The 18,539-nt window shown below is 41.2% G+C and overlaps 1 protein-coding gene across 4 annotated transcripts in view; it reads left to right on the forward strand.

Annotated features, from left to right (window-relative positions):
• chst3a (carbohydrate (chondroitin 6) sulfotransferase 3a) overlaps positions 1-17,722 on the forward strand; it is a 71,540-nt gene extending 53,818 nt beyond the window's left edge. For all 4 annotated transcript variants that reach the window (XM_039772427.1, XM_039772418.1, XM_039772437.1 and 1 more), the window contains 2 exons: positions 8,697-8,930; positions 13,584-17,722. In XM_039772427.1, coding sequence (XP_039628361.1) covers positions 8,851-8,930; positions 13,584-14,826 — 1,323 coding nt within the window. In that variant the 5' untranslated portion in view covers positions 8,697-8,850 and the 3' untranslated portion in view covers positions 14,827-17,722. The remainder of the gene's footprint in view (positions 1-8,696; positions 8,931-13,583) is intronic.
• The last annotated feature ends 817 nt before the right edge of the window (positions 17,723-18,539 follow it).

The following is an 18,539-nucleotide window of genomic DNA, read 5'->3' on the forward strand; positions in this document are numbered from 1 at the left end:
TATGTGAATATATGGAATGCAGTGGAAATGGCCAAGGACTGGGCACTCTATTAGCAGAGGCAGAATAAGATTTGGATTGGACTTATGCTATGGATGTTTTATAGGCTGCGATGGGCGGGCACCCTGCCTGGGGTTAGTTTCCTGCCTTGCGCTCTGTGTTGGCTGGGATTGGCTCCAGCAGACCCGTGTGATCCTGTAGTTAGGATATAGCAGGTTGGATAATGGATAGATGGATGGATGTTTTATAGGATAGGCAGAAGACCATGTTATTGGAAGATTACGGAGGTGGGGGTGTGGACATTATGTTGTGGGTTTTGGCATAATGGGGACCTGGGCAAGTTAGCAGAGGAATGAGCAGTAGTATAGAGGCAGGTGTAGTGTAAAATTTGAGAGGCAGCTGATCCTGCTCCTTTCCAATCTATAGGGCAAGTTATGGGAAGAATCAGGGAACTGTGGATGTCAGATTGAGCAGCATGGTGGTAAGGGTGTAATACAGTTTAGCCTAGATTTGTCCTATGGGTCTTGTTGTGGACAGGCCAAGATGTGCACTGACACTATGATAAGGACCACAAGAGCATGTGGAATGACCACATAGATAGATATGAAAGTCACTATATATATATATATATATATATATAAAAAGATGTGAAAGTCAGTATATAATAGATGGGTACTACTTCTAGTTCGTCCCCTCAAAAACTGCACCCCCCTCTCAAATTTTTTTCTTCAGCTGCCACTGTAACAAATATTCAGCCATCAGCAGTGTCCATTTAGTTCACCACACATTAAAGAATTTTATTCCTTTTAATAGCTCTGTCAAATACTGCTCATTAAACCTAAATTAAGTGCTAAATTAATCACATTTTAACACTTAATGATGTTCAGAAAGATGTAGTTAATTGTGGTAATGTCCTAAATTTGAACTTAGCAGTTGCGAGCTGTTATTAGTTCTACCTTCACATTTAGAAATAAGCTGTATCCATTAGGCAGCTTGTGTTTCATTAACTCTGTATGCCCAGGAGTTAGAAAGTAATTTTAATTGAGAGTGAGTTGTGATAGGACTACAGCCACAGATATAGTGGAAATTTCCCATGAGAGATTGATAAAGGTGGGCGTAAATTTTTGTACTTCATGAATCATTCTGGAATGTTATGATGAAGCAACAGAAGGATACCATTGGAATGATGCATATAATAATATTTACAGTATCTTTCTAAAAGTATTTGATAAGGTACCACATAAGAGGTTGTACATTAAACTAAAAAATGTGGGAATTCAGGATGTAGTGTGTCGGTGGGTGAGGAATTGACTAAAACAAAGGAAGCAGAGGGTTATGGTGTAAGGAACCTTATCAGAATTGGGTGAAGTTAAGAATGGTGTCCCTCAGCAGTCAGTGCTAGGGCTACTGCTATTTTTAATATATATAAATGATTTGGCAAGGAATAAAAGTGACAAGCTGGTTAAGTTTGCAGATAATATTGAGCTAGGTGGATTGGCAGATTATTTACAATCATTTGAATCATTATAGAGGGATCTGGACAGCATGCAGGTTTGGGCAGATTTGTGGCAGATGAAGTTTAATGTAAGTAAATGTAATGTATTACACATAGGAAGTAAAAATGTTATATTTGAATACACAAAGGGAGGTCTGGAAAATGAAAGTACACCTTATTATGAGGATTTAGGAGTCATAGTGGACTTGTCACTATCAACGTCATGACAAGTTCAGAAGTCATTAAGAAAGCTAATAGAATGTTAGATTATATAACAGGATGTGTAGAGTCCAAGGAGGTTATGCTTAAGGAGGTTATGTATAACACACTGAAAAGGTTTAATCTGAAGTACTGTGTGTACAGTTTTGGTCTCCAGGCTACAAAAAGACATAGAGGTGCTAGAAAAAGTCCGGAGTAAAGCGGCAACTTTTATTATTCTGTTTGGGATAATTGTTAGCAGAATATGAATGTTTTGTACCCCACTACTTTGTGCTTTGTAACAATTGTGTTTATAATGTGGAAATGGCATTATGAGTAATAATATTTGTGTGTGGGATTTAGTGTTCATCTTACCTGGCAGCATTGTATTCAGGATCAATTAACTGAACAGCTCAAATATGAACTATATAGATAACCTAGGAGTGGTGGGAAGTTCTGAGGAAGAGCTTCAAAGAGTGACAAATACAGAGACCAGCTTCACAAGTATTTGATAAAAAGGTAATAATCATCACTCATAGATGAATTTAAGAAGATAAGGTTTTGCATGTGTCAGACCAGACAGCTTAAGTGAATTTCCAGTAAATCAGAGTAGACAGATCATGTCATTCAGAGAGATGACTTTTGAGGCTAAAAGGGAAAAGGACAAACAAAGCTATTGAAATGAAGATCATATGGCAAACTTATTGCCTGACACATAGTAGGAAAGAAAGAATAAACAAGCAAAAAATAGATGAAAAATAACTATTATCCATCCATCCATTCTCTTCCGCTTATCCGAGGTCGGGTCGCGGGGGTAGCAGCTTAAGCAGAGAGGCCCAGACTTCCCTCTCCCCGGCCACTTCTTCCAGCTCTTCGGGAGAATCCCAAAGGCGTCCCCAGGCCAGCCGGGAGACATAGTCCCTCCAGCGTGTCCTGGGTCTTCCCCAGGGCCTCCTCCCGGTTGGACGTGCCCGGAACACCTCACCAGGGAGCGCCCAGGAGGCATCCTGATCAGATGCCCGAGCCACCTCATCTGACTCCTCTCGATGCGGAGGAGCAGCGGCTCTACTCTGAGCCCCTCCCGGATGACTGAGCTTCTCACCCTATCTTTAAGGAAGAGCCCAGACACCCTGCGGAGGAAACTCATTTCAGCCGCTTGTATTCGATCTGTTCTTTCGGTCACTACCCATAGCTCATGACCATAGGTGAGGGTAGGAGGTAGATCAACTGGTAAATTGAGAGCTTTGCCTTACGGCTCAGCTCCTTTTTCACCACGACAGGCCGATGCAGAGCCCGCATCACTGCGGATGCCGCACCGATCCGCCTGTCGATCTCACGCTCCATTCTTCCCTCACTCGTGAACAAGACCCCGAGATACTTGAACTCCTCCACTTGGGGCAGGATCTCTCCCCAACCCTGAGAGGGCACTCCACCCTTTTCCGGCTGAGGACCATGCTCGGATTTGGAGGTGCTGATTCTCATCCCAGCCGCTTCACACTCAGCTGCGAACCGATCCAGAGAGCTGAAGATCACGGCCTGATGAAGCAAACAGGACAACATCATCTGCAAAAGCAGTGACCCAATCCTGAGTCCACCAAACCGACCCCTTCAACACCCTGGCTGCGCCGAGAAATTCTGTCCAAAAAGTTATGAACAGAATCGGTGACAAAGGGCAGCCCTGGCGGAGTCCAACTCTCACTGGAAACGGGCTCGACTTACTGCCGGCAATGCGGACCAAGCTCTGACACGGTTGTACAGAGACCGAACAGCTCTTATCAGGGGTCCGGTACCCCATACTCCCGAGCACCCCACAGGATTCCCGAGGGACACGGTCGAATGCCTTTTCCAAGTCCACAAAACACATGTAGACCGGTCGGGCAAACTCCCATGCACCCTCCAGGACTCTGCTAAGGGTGAAGAGCTGGTCCACTGTTCCGCGACCAGGACTAAAACCACACTGTTCCTCCTGAATCCGAGGTTCACTATCCGACGGACCCTCCTCTCCAGAACCCCGAATAGACTTTTCCAGGGAGGCTGAGGAGTGTGATCCCTCTATAGTTGGAACACACCCTCCGGTCCCCCTTTTTAAAGAGGGGACCACCACCCGGTCTGCCAATCCAGAGGCACTGTCCCGATGTCCATGCGATGTTGCAGAGGCGTGTCAACCAAGACAGTCCTACAACATCCAGAGCCTTAAGGAACTCGGCGATCTCATCCACCCGGGGCCCTGCCACCAAGGAGTTTTTTGACCACCTCGGTGACTTCAGTCCCAGAGATGGGAGAGCCCACCTCAGAGTCCCCAGGCTCTGCTTCCTCGTGGAAGGCATGTTAGTGGGATTGAGGAGGTCTTGAAGTACTCCTCCCACCGACCCACAAGCGTCAGTGAGGTCAGCAGCACCATCCCCACCATATACGGTGTTGACACTGCACTGCTTCCCCTCCTGAGACGCGGACGGTGGACCAGAATCTCCTCGAAGCCGTCCAAAGTGCTCTCCATGGCCTCTCAAACTCCTCCCATGCCCGAAGTTTTGCCTCAGCAACAACCGAAGCTGCGTTCGCTTGGCCTGCGGTACCTATCAGCTGCCTCCAGAGACCCACAGGACAAAAAGTCCTATAGGACTCCTTCTTCAGCTTGACGGCATCCCTCACGCGGTGTCCACCAACGGGTTCGGGATTGCCGCCACGACAGGCACCGACCACCTTGCGCCACAGCTCCGTCAGCCGCCTCAACAATAGAGGCACGGAACATGGCCCATTCGACTCAATGTCCCCACCTCCCTCGGGGCGTGGTTGAAGTTCTGCCGGAGGTGGGAGTTGAAGCTACTTCTGACAGGGGACTCTGCCAGCCGCTCCCAGCAGACCCTCACAACACGCTTGGGCCTACCAGGTCTGACCGGCATCTTCCCCACCATCGGAAGCCAACTCACCACCAGGTGGTGATCAGTTGACAGCTCCGCCCCTCTCTTCACCCGAGTGTCCAAGACATATGGCGCAAGTCCGGCGACACCACCACAAAGTCGATCATCGACCTGAGGCCTAGGGTGTCCTGGTGCCAAGTGCACATATGAACACCCTTATGCTTGAACATGGTGTTCGTTATGGACAATCCATGACGAGCACAGAAGTCCAATAACAAAACACCGCCGGGTTCAGATCGGGGCCATTCCTCCCAATCACGCCCTTCCAGGTCTCACTGTCATTGCCCACGTGAGCATTGAAGTCTCCCAGCAAAACGAGGGAATCCCCAGAAGGTATGCCCTCTAGCAACCCTCCAGAGACTCCAAAAGGGTGGATACTCCAAACTGCTGTTGCGCATACGCACAAACAACAGTCAGGACCCTTCCCCACCCGGCGGAGGGAGGCCACCCTCTCGTCCACCGGGGTAAACCCCAATGCACAGGCTCAGAGTCGGGGGGCAATAAGTATGCCCACACCTGCTCGGCGCCTCTCACCGGGGGCAACTCCAGAGTGGTAGAGAGTCCAGCCCCTCTCAAGGAGATTGGTTCCAGAGTCCAAGCTGTGGCCGAGGTGAGTCCGACTATATCTAGCCGAACCTCTCGACCTCGCACACTAGCTCAGGCTCCTTCCCTTCAGAGAGGTGACATTCCACGCCCCAAGAGCCAGTTTCTGTAGCCGAGGATCAGACCGCCAAGGTCCCCGCCTTCGGCCACCACCCAACTCACACTGCACCCAACCTCCTTGGCCCCTCCCATAGGTGGTGAGCCCATGGGGAGGAGGACCCACGTTACCTCTTCGGGCTGTGCCCGCCAGCCCCATGGGTGCAGGCCCGCCACCAGGCGCCGCCATCGAGCCCCACCTCCAGGCCTGGCTCCAGAGGGGCCCGGTGACCAGCGCCCGGCAAGGGAAAACGTCGTCCAAAGGTTTCACTCATCATTGGAGGTTTGTTGAACCGCTCTTTGTCTCATCCCTCACCTAGGACCAGTTTGCCTTGGGTGGCCCTACCAGGGGCATAAAGCCCCGGACAACATAGCTCCTAGGATCATTGGGACACGCAAACCCCTCCACCACGATAAGGTGACGGTTCCAGGAGGAGAATAACTATTATGACTATTTCTATATACTAGGCTGGATCATTTCTCATAAGCTATATTGCCTGCTATAGAGACCATCTGCTGTGATGGTGCTGGGCTGGTGGGAACAAATAAGTTGGACTTTAATTTCCTGGACACAGTGGGGTATTTGACTTGATATCTTCCCACAATGTAAAGGATTTACTTCCCTGACAAGCGAGATCTATGTAAAGACTTTCCAAGCTTGTTCATAGATTGCCTAATCTAACCCCTTGCAGCAGTAGCTGTAGCTCTGGTTTGGTATTTTTATTTTATAACTCTTAATGAAATATTAATGGCTGTTATGAAACTTGGTCATGCATATGTGTTCCCTAATAAGCTGAATTAATAATACAGTATAATGAATGTATGTGGACAGGGGTTGTTTTGGGTTGTGCAGTAAACAAATATTTGTTTGTCATAGTTTAGGTACAGATTTTTGATGTATGATTGGGTGTATAGAACAAAAAAGGGACATGTGGATGATTCCACTGTTCTATATCCTGTAGGAATTTTGGCAGTGGCAACTTGTGATATCTCACCATCCAACCATGACTTGTTTACAAGAAGTTTCAAACAGCATTTAGGAGTAATGAATGCAGCTGGTAATTTGGTGATTCCACACAAAAACACCATTAACTCTTTCAGGGCTGATGTCAACTTCTGTCAAAAGGAGGAGTTGACGATGGTAATCAACTGTAAACTGTGACTAAACCAACCGTTATCTTTAGTTGGACTCTCGTTGCTAGAAGGAAAGTTAGCTTCATTGGTTTGACCAAGATTTCCTGCACTCGTGTGAGTAGCACGGCGCAAACAATGGCAAAAATGGCACTGACATAATGGAGAGAGATCAAAGCGAATGCGTAAAGCAAAATACTGCATGGATGAAGTTTTGCCTATTATCTCTGAACTGGACGATGATTTGCCAGACTCCAATTTTGATACAAGTGATCGAAAATGAATGTGAGGTTCCAGCTTCAACTGACTGGTCCCAAGCTAATCGTGGTGCTGAACAGGTTCATGTTGTTGACAAACATGCTTGGAAAACACAGAGTGAGTTAAAAAAAGAAACTTTAAGAGAAGTACAGTATTTAATTTTTAAAGCAGCAGCAGTAGTCAAATATTCAATTTCATTATCTGAGAATGACCGTTCCCACTACCTCTGTTATGAAAAATTCAAGTTCAGAAAATGGGTGGATGGATTTTCTGTAAATTTAAAAAATAAACTAAGAAAGAAGTGATTTCTCTAGTTAAGCATATAACTTAGACAGTCCCATTAAATTGAGGTACCCCTGTGGGTTGGGATGCACATTCTGTCCAACCCATTTCTAACCCAAACATCTTACCTATCTTTAGTCACCTCTAAATGAAACTATTAAATGAGCTGTGTAGGTAGTCAAGTTGTTGTTACGTCAAAGTTACTATAGTCAAGCTTTTATGTTTTTCTATGACAATTTATTTCTAGTTTTACTGTGAAAAAGTAGCCTGCAGGAGGCACATGCTGTCAGGACCCCATCTGTTGTGATAATTTCTGCAGTGACTTGTGATGAATTTCTTTCCATATGGTCCTCAATGAAAGACAACAACCTCTGGTGTACAGATGGGAGGTTTCCATGGTCTCAGTGCATTACACACAGAACCAATAGTCACTCACTTTTTACCAATTAATGAATTGTACATTTCGCTGAAACACTTCCATGTCCTTTACTTGTCAAATTAATAGTCTTTATGAATTTCAGGAAACCTGTTCTAATGAATAAAAGTAAACAAAATGTGCATCAGCTCTTCCAGCTAGCTTGGTCTGACTTTATTTGCTGCAGCTAAACCTCAAGCCTGGAGCTACTTTTCCACATGCCGCCTTATATTTTATATGGTGCAGTTGCTTTTTAGTTTAACTTTGTATTTAACTAGCTCTTACAATGCAGTAATGTTACGGTCAAGTAATATTTTGTTAAACATCTTGATAAATTACTTGTCTGTACATCATCTTATATATAAACGTCTACGCATGGAACTGTGTATGTCTGTTCAGCCCGGAAGTGAGAGGTGGAGTCGGGGTAAGGGCTCCACCTCCGAGGATACACAAGCGAGGCCAGCACATCAGCAAAGCAAAACCTCTGAAGAAAGAGTCACTCGCTTAGCATCTACTATAGAAGCGAGGCAAGCACATCGGCAAAACAATACCCCTTTTACTTTTCCTCCCTCCACTAATACAGAAGCAAGGTGAGCACGCTGGCAAAAGGAAACCTCCGAAGAAAGACAAAGTCGCTAATGCATAAATGATGCGAGAATGTTGGCAAAACGAAGCCTCCTAGGAGAGAAATGCCTCAAGTCGTTCCTTTCAATTACCTGACATCTCTACATTTCAATGTTTTTCTGACGATTTCAATAGTTTCTAGGACAACATGCTTTTTACAGCACGGGCTTACACAGATATCCATCCATCCATTATCCAACCCGCTATATCCTAACTAAAGGGTCACGTTGGTCTTCTGGAGCCAATCCCAGCCAACACAGGGCCCAAGGCAGGAAACAAATCCCGGGCAGGGTGCTAGCCCACCGCAGGCTTACACAGCTAGTATATTATAAATGTTTGTACAGTTATGTAATGCCCAACAAAATATGCATTTGAACATAGTCAAATAAACTAGAAATAAGGACGCCAAAAACTCCATGGTAAACACCAGACTTCCAGACTTGTTATGTGCTAATTGTCACCTGGGATTCCATTTTTTTTAGTTTTATGGGATGAGTGTTAGATGATTATTTGATATGTTATGTTTTGATCTGTAAGAGAGTGTAGTGCTATTTCACATCAATGTATAAACCTTTTTAGACCACTAAATCCCCCCACACATTTATCCCCAACATGAATGAAATCCTGGATGATATTTCTCATGTTCTCACTCTCTCTTTCTTTTTCTCCTCTCTGTAGGATGCTGCTTCAGTTTTGAAAGAAACCAGGCACAGAACAACACGCACAATTTTTAAATCCTGAATCTCCATCTAATTAACAGGAGGCAGTTTGGTGGGACCCTAAATGACTAAAACATTAATAGCAACAAACTGTACCAGAAAACCAGCCAAGGATGAGGAACAAATACACATTTTTTATAGCATTTGTTGTGGTCTTGGTCATTATTGAAAAGGAAAATAATATAATTTCAAGGTAAGATGTGTTACCGTGAATTTCCATAATGGGGGTAAATGGATATAAATTTAACATATACTGTATAATTTTACTTTATCAAATTTGGGCATTTTGATTTGCTGATATATGTTTATACCTGTCAAAATAACAAAATGCTCAATTTCAAGTCATAAAAGTTACTTTTTTTTTAGTTTGTAATAATTGTATACTTGTAATATATTGGTGTTAGTCCTATAAATGTTTGCACATTTTTCTTTATAAATGCTTGGTATTGTTGTCTTGTTATTTTTACCTTCAATGAAATTCCTGTGACAGGTGCAACTACCAGAGAGCTCTGTTAACAACTATGTAAAAGTTCTTTAAAAGAGACACCTCATCGCATAATCAGAACTAATACATTGGCAAAATTAGTCAAAATCATTTTTTATAGTGAATATGCTCTGTTCACCGTGACCACTGAACGCCATCATGACCCAATCAGTACTCCAGCCATACGTCCTTGCCGTATGTGTTATGTATTTAAAAAAAAAAAACAATATTTTAATTTGAGAGGAATTTTTAACTTAGTGCTTCTTGAGCACTGGGTTTAATGAGTGGGTCGCAGTTAGTCACCTAAGCGATTGACAGCGCTGTGGAATATGTTTTCCCATTTCTATGTGAGTTTGTTTCACAAAGGAAGGGGGATCCATCCTTCCCTTTTCTGATCACACTTGTTTTTACTAAGGGGGCTGTTTGCATTGGCTGCTAGTTGGTTCTCAATTAATTTAAAATGGCAAAACTGGGTTGCAGAACCATAAAGATTGAGAACTGTCACCAGATATATAACACTGATGCTGGCAACCCAGCATCGCATGGCTAATCTGCATGCAAAATTAGCCATGTGCCCAGCTAAAATTTCAATTTCTTGAACTCTCATGCCAGAATGATCTCAAATTAATTATTAATTATGCAAGATTTATTACTATTTACATGGTGTTTCATCTTGATGGGAGAAAAAATTGTGAAGCATCTGTACAGAAACATGGGTAACGGTGCGTGGAGCCGCAATGGGTCAAGCCAGTTCTAGGCTGCTGGTTAATGGCACAGCCATTGTGTGCTCCAAGATTGTAAAGGAGTTCAATGATTTATTTTTTTTTACTTATTAATTTATAGTTTTGTCAATTTATTCCATTTTGTTTGTAGGATTAATTTCATCTGTGCCTTTTAATGTTGTCAGGCACAATGGTACTATGGTTACCTCATAGCACAGATCACATTTTTGGCCACAATGATTGGTCCAGCATAGTTGGCAGACATTTCCCTAACCCTCAGGGACACTTAAAAGAACATCTAACAATAATAATCCACTCAGTCCCTCCTTCCCTATTGACATCAATGCTTTTCATGGAGTTTAAAGAAATTCCCGAACATTTCTGTGATTTCACCGAACTCATGGAGAAGCATACTCCACAGTAGAAACTCTGACTTGCTTTTTTTCAATCACTGTTAAGGTGTGCTTGAAGCTGTTCTGCTGTGAGGTGCCTATCACACAAGCTGGTGACCCCTCAGAAACTTGTCTTCTGATTGTGTTGTGATTTTGGGTCTACCAGAATAGAACAGAATGCCTAGGCAATATAAAGAATGCTGAAAACTGGACGTCAAAGTATGAAACGATTAATATTTCACACATTTCCTAGGCACTCTATGCAATGCCAAAAGACAAACCAGCAAAGTATAAATTACTTTTTTCCTTCCTTGTTGCAACAAGTAGGTTCATATTTTATTTTCTCTTGCTTTCCTCAATAAGAAAGTCTTATACTTTATTTTGTATTTCTTTTTTTTTTTTCATATACGTCTTTTCAATAAAAGCCTTGTCATGACTCTCCTTTAATACTTTGCCTAAATAGCATTTGTCATTCTATATAATGCCTAGGTATTACTTACAATGCCTAGGGAAAGTATATATAATATTAAAATCGGATATTTGATACTTTGCCCAAAATACTAGGAATTCTATATATTGCCTAGGCATTCTATACAATGCCTGCTTTCCATACATTGCCGGTAACATATATATTCTGACAGAGTAAGATCTGCCCTTCAAAATAATACAAGGACCTTTTTTGAGGGGAAGAACATGACTGTTTAGTGAAACATGATGAACTTATAGCCAGTTAAATCAAAGTATCAGAAAATGTATATAAATGAGGCTGAGTTTAAAGTGTTAAGTGCTCCCATAGATTGTGAATCACTATTGATGAGTAATATATAAAAATTGAATCTCATTGGTTTAATTTTAGTGCTGCTGTAAATACTTCAAAACAAAATGGTGTGTCCACATTTAAGTCACATATTTAGGTGTTAACAATGGGAGGAGAAAGCTTATTATGCAACATGTAATTTACAAACATTGCCAGAAATTGTAAAGTACACCAGCACTATTTTTCTCCACCATTTGGCAGGAGTGCTTGAGTGTTAAGTTCTCCACTTTGTTCTATATATCTCTCTTCTTCTGACAGTTCACACATAATTATAAAAATTTTGTGTAAAGGAAACTTTAGCTGAAATTACTACTTACTTTTGGTTGAAAAATTTCTATATACATAGACATCATCACCCCATGGTTCATTACCATGGATCTTTTATCAGTATTTGAGAACTGAGTGGTTTTTCGACATTTCTATTAGAGCTTAGTACATAATTCATTGTCAAAAATAATACTTATGCATTCTAAGTACACATCCAAATATAATCAAACAATATCTATTAAATGTGAAACCTTTGAATCTCAGTTACTATTGACAGCCTTTTTACAGTTATAACAATTTCATAATGATTTACTGATCTGTAATCTCAGGTGATGTCTGTATGTAAATTGTGTATTAAACTGTGAAGACTACTAAGATACTTGAAATCCATTTCTGCAAATTTAAATATTTAGGTGGGTTGGACTTATTTTCCCGATTATAGGCAAAAATTTGTTAAGCTGCAATAACTAATGATATAATATCAACTTTAAATTGTATTACTTTCCTATTATGATAATAGAGGGGTGGTTCCGTGGTAATTCCTACACATACTTAATAGCGTTCAATTTCTAAATTGGACAGAACCACACATTAGTAGTATTTAATTTTACATTTGCTGTATTCATAATCATCTACTCTAACACAAACTCTTAACAAAGAAAGTATGTTCTCAACACCTTTAGCACAACCTTTACCGCGATCGTCCTGTTTCTGAACCTACTCTTTCAGTTTAACTTCACTCTTTGCCATAACTACACAGGGTACTGGAATTCAAGAGCTTCCCTGGCAGCATATTATATATAACTTTCCTGTCACTTCCTCAATGATTTGTATAAAGAGAAATACATTGCAAGCAGATACCTGGTGACAAACACACACACTTTTTCAGGCAGGCTCTGTGGTGTAGTGGCTGCAGCACACTGAATTCTCATATCATCTGTGAACGCTGGCCTCGGCACAGACAGACGGACGACATATTTTGCACCACACACTGTTTATTTTACACTATATTTACAAGTTATAAGTTCGTGCACTCACACAACCCCAGTGCCTTCAGCACCGAATCCCCCAAAAGTCCAGGGCCCACAGTCACTGTGCCTTTCCTCTGGCCGCCTCCTGTCCTTTCTCCTGCTCCGTCTTCTGCCTCCCGACTTCCACCAAATGACTGGAGGGAGGCGGCCCCTTAAATAATGCCCCGGATGAGCCCCAGGTGTTTCCGGCCTCTTCTCCTTAGCCACGCCCCAGCGTGGCGGAAGTGTCGGCTGCTTTCCTGGCGGCTCTCCGGGCGCCACACAAAGCCTTCCCCCCGGCACTTCCTGGTGTGGTGGAAGTGCCGGGCTCCCGGGATAATTAGGCACCGGGCGCCGCCTGGCGGTGGCCACGGGTCCCTACAGGGCTGGGCTTCCAAGCCCTGTACCCGAGGCCCCTGCCTAACCAGGACGGACGCCCCCACTCAGTCTGGAGGAGGTACACGCCCTCCTCCGGTCTTCAGCGCCCCGCCGGGCTCCATCCCCGGCCAAAGACCACACAGGGTAAACCGGCATCGGGGCGCCGCCTGGCGGTGTCCACGGGTCCCTACAGGGCTGGGCTTCCAAGCCCTGTACCCGTGGTCCCCTATATAACCAGGACGGACGCCCCCTCGCGGTCTGGAGGAGGCACAATCCCTCCTCTCCTCCTCCTGGGCGTCCCGGTCGGGCTCCAGCCCGCTAGCGAGGACACGTGGGTCCGAACGGCACAACCCGAAAGGGCAGCACGTCCCCAGCGAGGGTCCTACTGTGTCCCCAGGGTCCAACACGGCACCCTGGGACATCTGTCTTCGGCACCCCCGCCGGCGCAAACGCGCCCCAGTGGTCTGCACCGCTCTCGCCCCCGCTGTCCCCCCCAGCTGGGTCATCATAGGATTCCCGGCGTGGAGCTCTCCCGCAGAGCGGCCCGTTCCAGGAGGGCAGGTCCCTGTCGACGTCGGCCTCAGCGCTCGTCGGGCTTCGAGCTGTTTTTGCAATCGTGCAAATGTAAATGTAAAAAAACAGGTTTCAGAGAAATTACTAATATCTGTCAAAAGTTAATTGTTTGCTCTGATTATCGTGACCAGTGTTATATTTAGAAAATTATACGATATAATTTATAAAACTTTCTTCTCTGTTTTTTTTTTTATTTTAAACAGAGTATCAGATAAGCTTACACTGAGGCAAAACCCACAGTCTCCCATTGAGTACAATGAATCCATTAACATTATGTACAAAGAGAATTCTTCCTACTTGTCCCTCAGTGAATTGGACTCTGCATTCCAACGATTCAAAGACCGCCTGGATAACTACACTCTTCGTTTCCAGGGTCAACAAGGAAATTATATACCCATCCCAAAAAAGCATATTCTTCTTCTGGCTACAACAAGAACTGGATCTTCTTTTGTTGGCGAGTTTTTCAATCAACAGACCAATACATTTTATCTTTTTGAGCCTTTGTGGCATGTGGAGAACACAATAGCATTTGATTCAGTGTTTTCAAATCTATTTGCTACATCAGTTGTCTACCAGGAAGTTTTGCAACAGCTTTTTCTATGTGATTTCCGCATTTTGGAAAACTTTATGGTTCCAGTGCCAGAAGAGCATATCACAACTTCTTTGTTTCGACGATGGTCCAGCAAGTCACTTTGTGAAGATCCAGTGTGCACTCCTATAGTGAAGAGAGTCTTTGAGAGGTACCATTGCAAGAACAGACGCTGTGCTCCTCTAAACTTGACATTAGCTGCAGAGACTTGCCTTACTAAGGCTCATGTGGCCATCAAAACAGTACGGCTTCGCCTATTAGAATCTATGCGTACTTTGATTGAAGATCCTCGAATGGATATCAAAATAATCCAACTCGTACGTGACCCAAGAGCTGTCTTAGCATCCAGAATGGTTGCTTTTTCAAATAAGTATGCCAGCTTTAAGAAGTGGGCAGAAAATGAAAAAGAAGCTATAGAAGATGAGGAGATAATAAAAATAAAAAACAACTGTGATAATATCAGACTTTCAGCAATGCTTGGCTTGAGTCAACCATCCTGGTTAAAGAATCGATATATGCTGGCCCGTTATGAGGATATAGCCCAATTCCCCATTCAGAAAGCAGAAGAAATGTACAGATTTGTTGGAATTCCATTTACATCAGAGGTGAAAGACTGGATTACTAGAAACACAGATGTGGATAAGGGCAGCAGCGGTGTGTATTCGACTCATAAAAAATCTTCAGAACAGTTTGACAAATGGAGGTTCAGTGTACCTTTCAAAGTGGTTCAGGTTGTTCAGAATGTCTGTGGTTCTACAATGGATTTATTTGGTTATAAACATGTCAATGATAGTCAGGCTCTTACTAACAAATCTGTCAGTTTATTGGAAGAGAAGAGCTTTCATTTTACATTCTAATAAGACTTTGGAATGATAATATGAAAACATAATTTCCAACAATGATGATACAGAGAGAAAAAGAAAAAAAACATTAGTTACCAAACCAAATAAATATAAGCAAATACAAAAATCCTAGTGTTTTGCATAGATCTGAAGTAGGTCATAGAGTGATTTTAAAGTTTATTACTATCATGAATAACAAAAAATAAAATTGTGAGAAGTCCCAGACAAACTTATATGGTGAAAAACTGAACTGAACCCTGAACTAAACTGATCTCCTTTGTGTGTTGATTGTATCGATTATCTTGTCATCTCACCCTTCTAACATGTTTATCTAATTCTTGTTTAATATTCTTGGGAAAGAGTTTATTTTGAAATATTTATTTATGAGGAAAATAAGAGGGGATTAAATGTATTAAAATAGAAATGCTTTTAATTGTTATTTTTCTTGATTTTTTTTTCATGAAGGGGAAATATTTTATTTGCACAAATTGAGATCTTGTTTTTTATGAGGGACATAAGAGGGGATTAAATGTATCAAATCAGAAATGCTTTTTAATTGTTATTTTTCTTGATTTTTTCATGAAGGGGAAATGATCTATTTGCACAAATTGCTGAGAGCCCTGTTTTCTAGAAAGAGAATTTTATTGTATATGTAATTTTCCAAAACCTAAGCTTAGACTCAGGAGCCACCTCAGATTCGGTAGATATAGAAATATAAATATATAGTCTATATTTACCCTGTGATGAGTTCAGGTTAATTTATGAATTTGTATAATCCTACATCAAAACAGCCCAGATTAGGTTGAGTGCACTTTTCACATAATGTGCGTTATTTTAATATCTTTTAACTTAATGGAAGAATTTTTGGAATGAGAGTAACACTGTGATTTCTATTGCATCTATATTTAAAGCAATAAATGTTATGAATTAATTAAAAAGGGTTATGTGTAAATGGAAGCAAAGTAAATTCTCTGAATACTCTTAAGATTTAAAAAATTAAAATGGCAAACCTCAGTGGCTAATGTATATTTTCTCTTCTGCTTGTGTAGGTTTCGGATTTTTTTAGTTTTTTATTTTTAGTAGGCATTGCGTTCTTACAGACATCCTCAAAACTTCAACTAATGAAAAAATGTAAAAAGAAAAGAAAACAAGTAAAGTTTTTCTAGGTTTTTGTTTAGAACTCACATTTACAAGTATACATACGGTATCTTTTTTTCTTTCTAATAATGAATCTTCCATTTTTGTAGCCACCAAACACATTTAAATAGATGGCTATTTGAGGAAAATGGTTTATTATAATTGCATTTGTGTCCAGATGTAAAGTGAACAACTCAAAATACAAGTAGTGCATGTACTTGTGAAGAGTAATCTGTGCCTTTTTACACATTAAAATAAATTTATATTCAAATTTTTGTACAAAGATTATATGGTGCCTTTTTTAACATTCAGGAGATATTGTACTTTTTTACCGTTCAGCCATGTTTACATGATACTGCCTAGACGTACCTTAAACTGTTCCAAGGCATTTACTGCTTTAATAAGCATCATGTTTCAATAAGCTGCACCATATTATGAAAAACCTGAGGCCAGTGGCTTGAATCTAAAAATGTTAAGTTGGTTTTAGTGAATTTAGGAGGGCTTCATAATCCTTCAGAACTTTGTAAAAATGTGAATCAAAATTCTGGTATGGTACAATGATAAATTTACAGTAGAAAGTTCATATGATGCCCTTCTCAAATTGCTCATCCAGAACCTTTCCCTTCATACAAAGTAGAAAACCAAGTACCCCACATTCTTGTAGACTGAGCAAATCGCTAGTGCTCGATATTCAGAAAGGAGAAGTAAAGTCACTGTGTCTGGTTTGTAAGCAAGGTCACTCAGCATTATTTACATTATTTTCGCTTTGCTTGTCACAGTTTACAGTGAAGGGCATCCCACTACTAACACCATATTAACTGAACTGTGCCACACTACAATAGAGCAGGTTGTTTTCTTCATGAATCTATTATCTCACACTTCCCAGCCCACTCATGGGCAGGAAAAAATGAGTGAATTGGCCTTTAAAACTAAAAGAATGTCCCTGAAGACCTAGAAAGTACTATTACTCTTCTTGTTTGGGGATGGTCATATTAGTACACCACTTCTGCAACTGTTTAAATTGCACATCATGTTATGTACAGGACCCTTAACTCGTCATCAGGGTCTCCAATTAAGATTAGTTCAGCTTAAAGCATGTTAAGTTAGTGGCATTGCATTGTATAGTTTCAGGTCAGACTTTCATTTTTGGTCATAATTATTATAGCTTCTATCTGATTTTATACTGTTTCTATGAAAATTAATTCACTGTAAACTTATATAGTTGTGCTCATTGTCAATTCCCATTAGTAACAAAAGGCTGATGGGTTTTTATGTTGCAAAAAGGCCCTTAGAAAACTTGAAATGTTTTTGTGAGTAGATAATATATAAATCTGATGTTAGTTTTGAGTTTAACTATTCACAGTAAAGTAAGATTGCCCAGGAAAAGGAGCAAGTAGCTGGCTAACCAGCTAGCAGTTAACTTTAGTTAGGAAATAATGAGAGTTTTGGATGTCTTGTTTGTAAGAGAAGTGTTTTGTTTTTTTCTTTAAATTATTGAAAATGTGTGCTTTTTTATTTTTCTGGTCAATAATGTTTTTCAAGCAAGACATTAAAGAGAAATGCAATGTATGCTAATTTATCAGAAAAGAGAGAGTTAATAAGCTCATATAACAAATGAATAGTCATAACTGAAAAATTCTGCAGCTGGTTTGCAGACTTTAACAGTGTTAGTTTATTCTGCAGTGTGATGCCAAAATCAATAAAAGTGAAAAAACTGCAATAAACAAACCTTGTGCCACAAACATTTTTAATAAAGAGTAGTGCTTATTTACAATTATCTCTGTCTTCTTTTTAATGGTGTTGTTCTTCTTCTTTTTTTTGTTTGCTGAAATATAAGAGCTGGTAATAATAATGTTAATTTTTAAAAGAGTCATAATTTTAAAATTTGAACATATATTGAAAATATAGCATTCCATGCATTTTGTCACATGGTTTTACATCATAATTATGATCAACAGCCATTGGTGAATGTAAATGGCTAGTAGTGGGACCTCAGTATTGAATCTGAAATATTATCTATTTACAGTTACATTTGAGTGGAAACTAATTACAGGGGCAGTGTTTGTAGACCATTCTGCTGCCTATGATACAGTGAACCACAGAGCACTTCTTCTGAAATGTGCTAGAACCATACGAAACATTCCATTGGTTCATATAATCGAGTTACTACTTGTCAACAGAAGGTTCTACATAGAAGTGGATGGTAAAAAGAGTCATTGGAGGAATCAGAAAAACTGACTTCCTCCAGGTTCAGTGCTGGCTCCCAATCTGTTAAATATCTATACCAACAACCAGCCTGTGTTCACCAACATTAGAAGGTTAATTTACGCATGATCTTTGCTTAGCTTTCCAGTCTGTTTCCTTCCAAAATATCCAAAAGAGACTTACCAATGCCCTCAGCATCCTCTCAGAGTATTACATTAAATGGTTCCTTAATGCCAACGCAGGTCTGTACCTCCCATCTTGACAAGAGACAAGCAAACACAACTATAGACATCAGATGGAACCAAACATCCTGTTTACTTAGGAATCACCCTGGACAGGACACTCTCTTTTAAAGAACATATTCTTTAACTCAAAAAGAAGATATC

This window comes from Polypterus senegalus, chromosome 1 (assembly GCF_016835505.1).
Source record: "Polypterus senegalus isolate Bchr_013 chromosome 1, ASM1683550v1, whole genome shotgun sequence".
Classification (NCBI taxonomy): Eukaryota; Metazoa; Chordata; class Cladistia; order Polypteriformes; family Polypteridae; genus Polypterus; species Polypterus senegalus.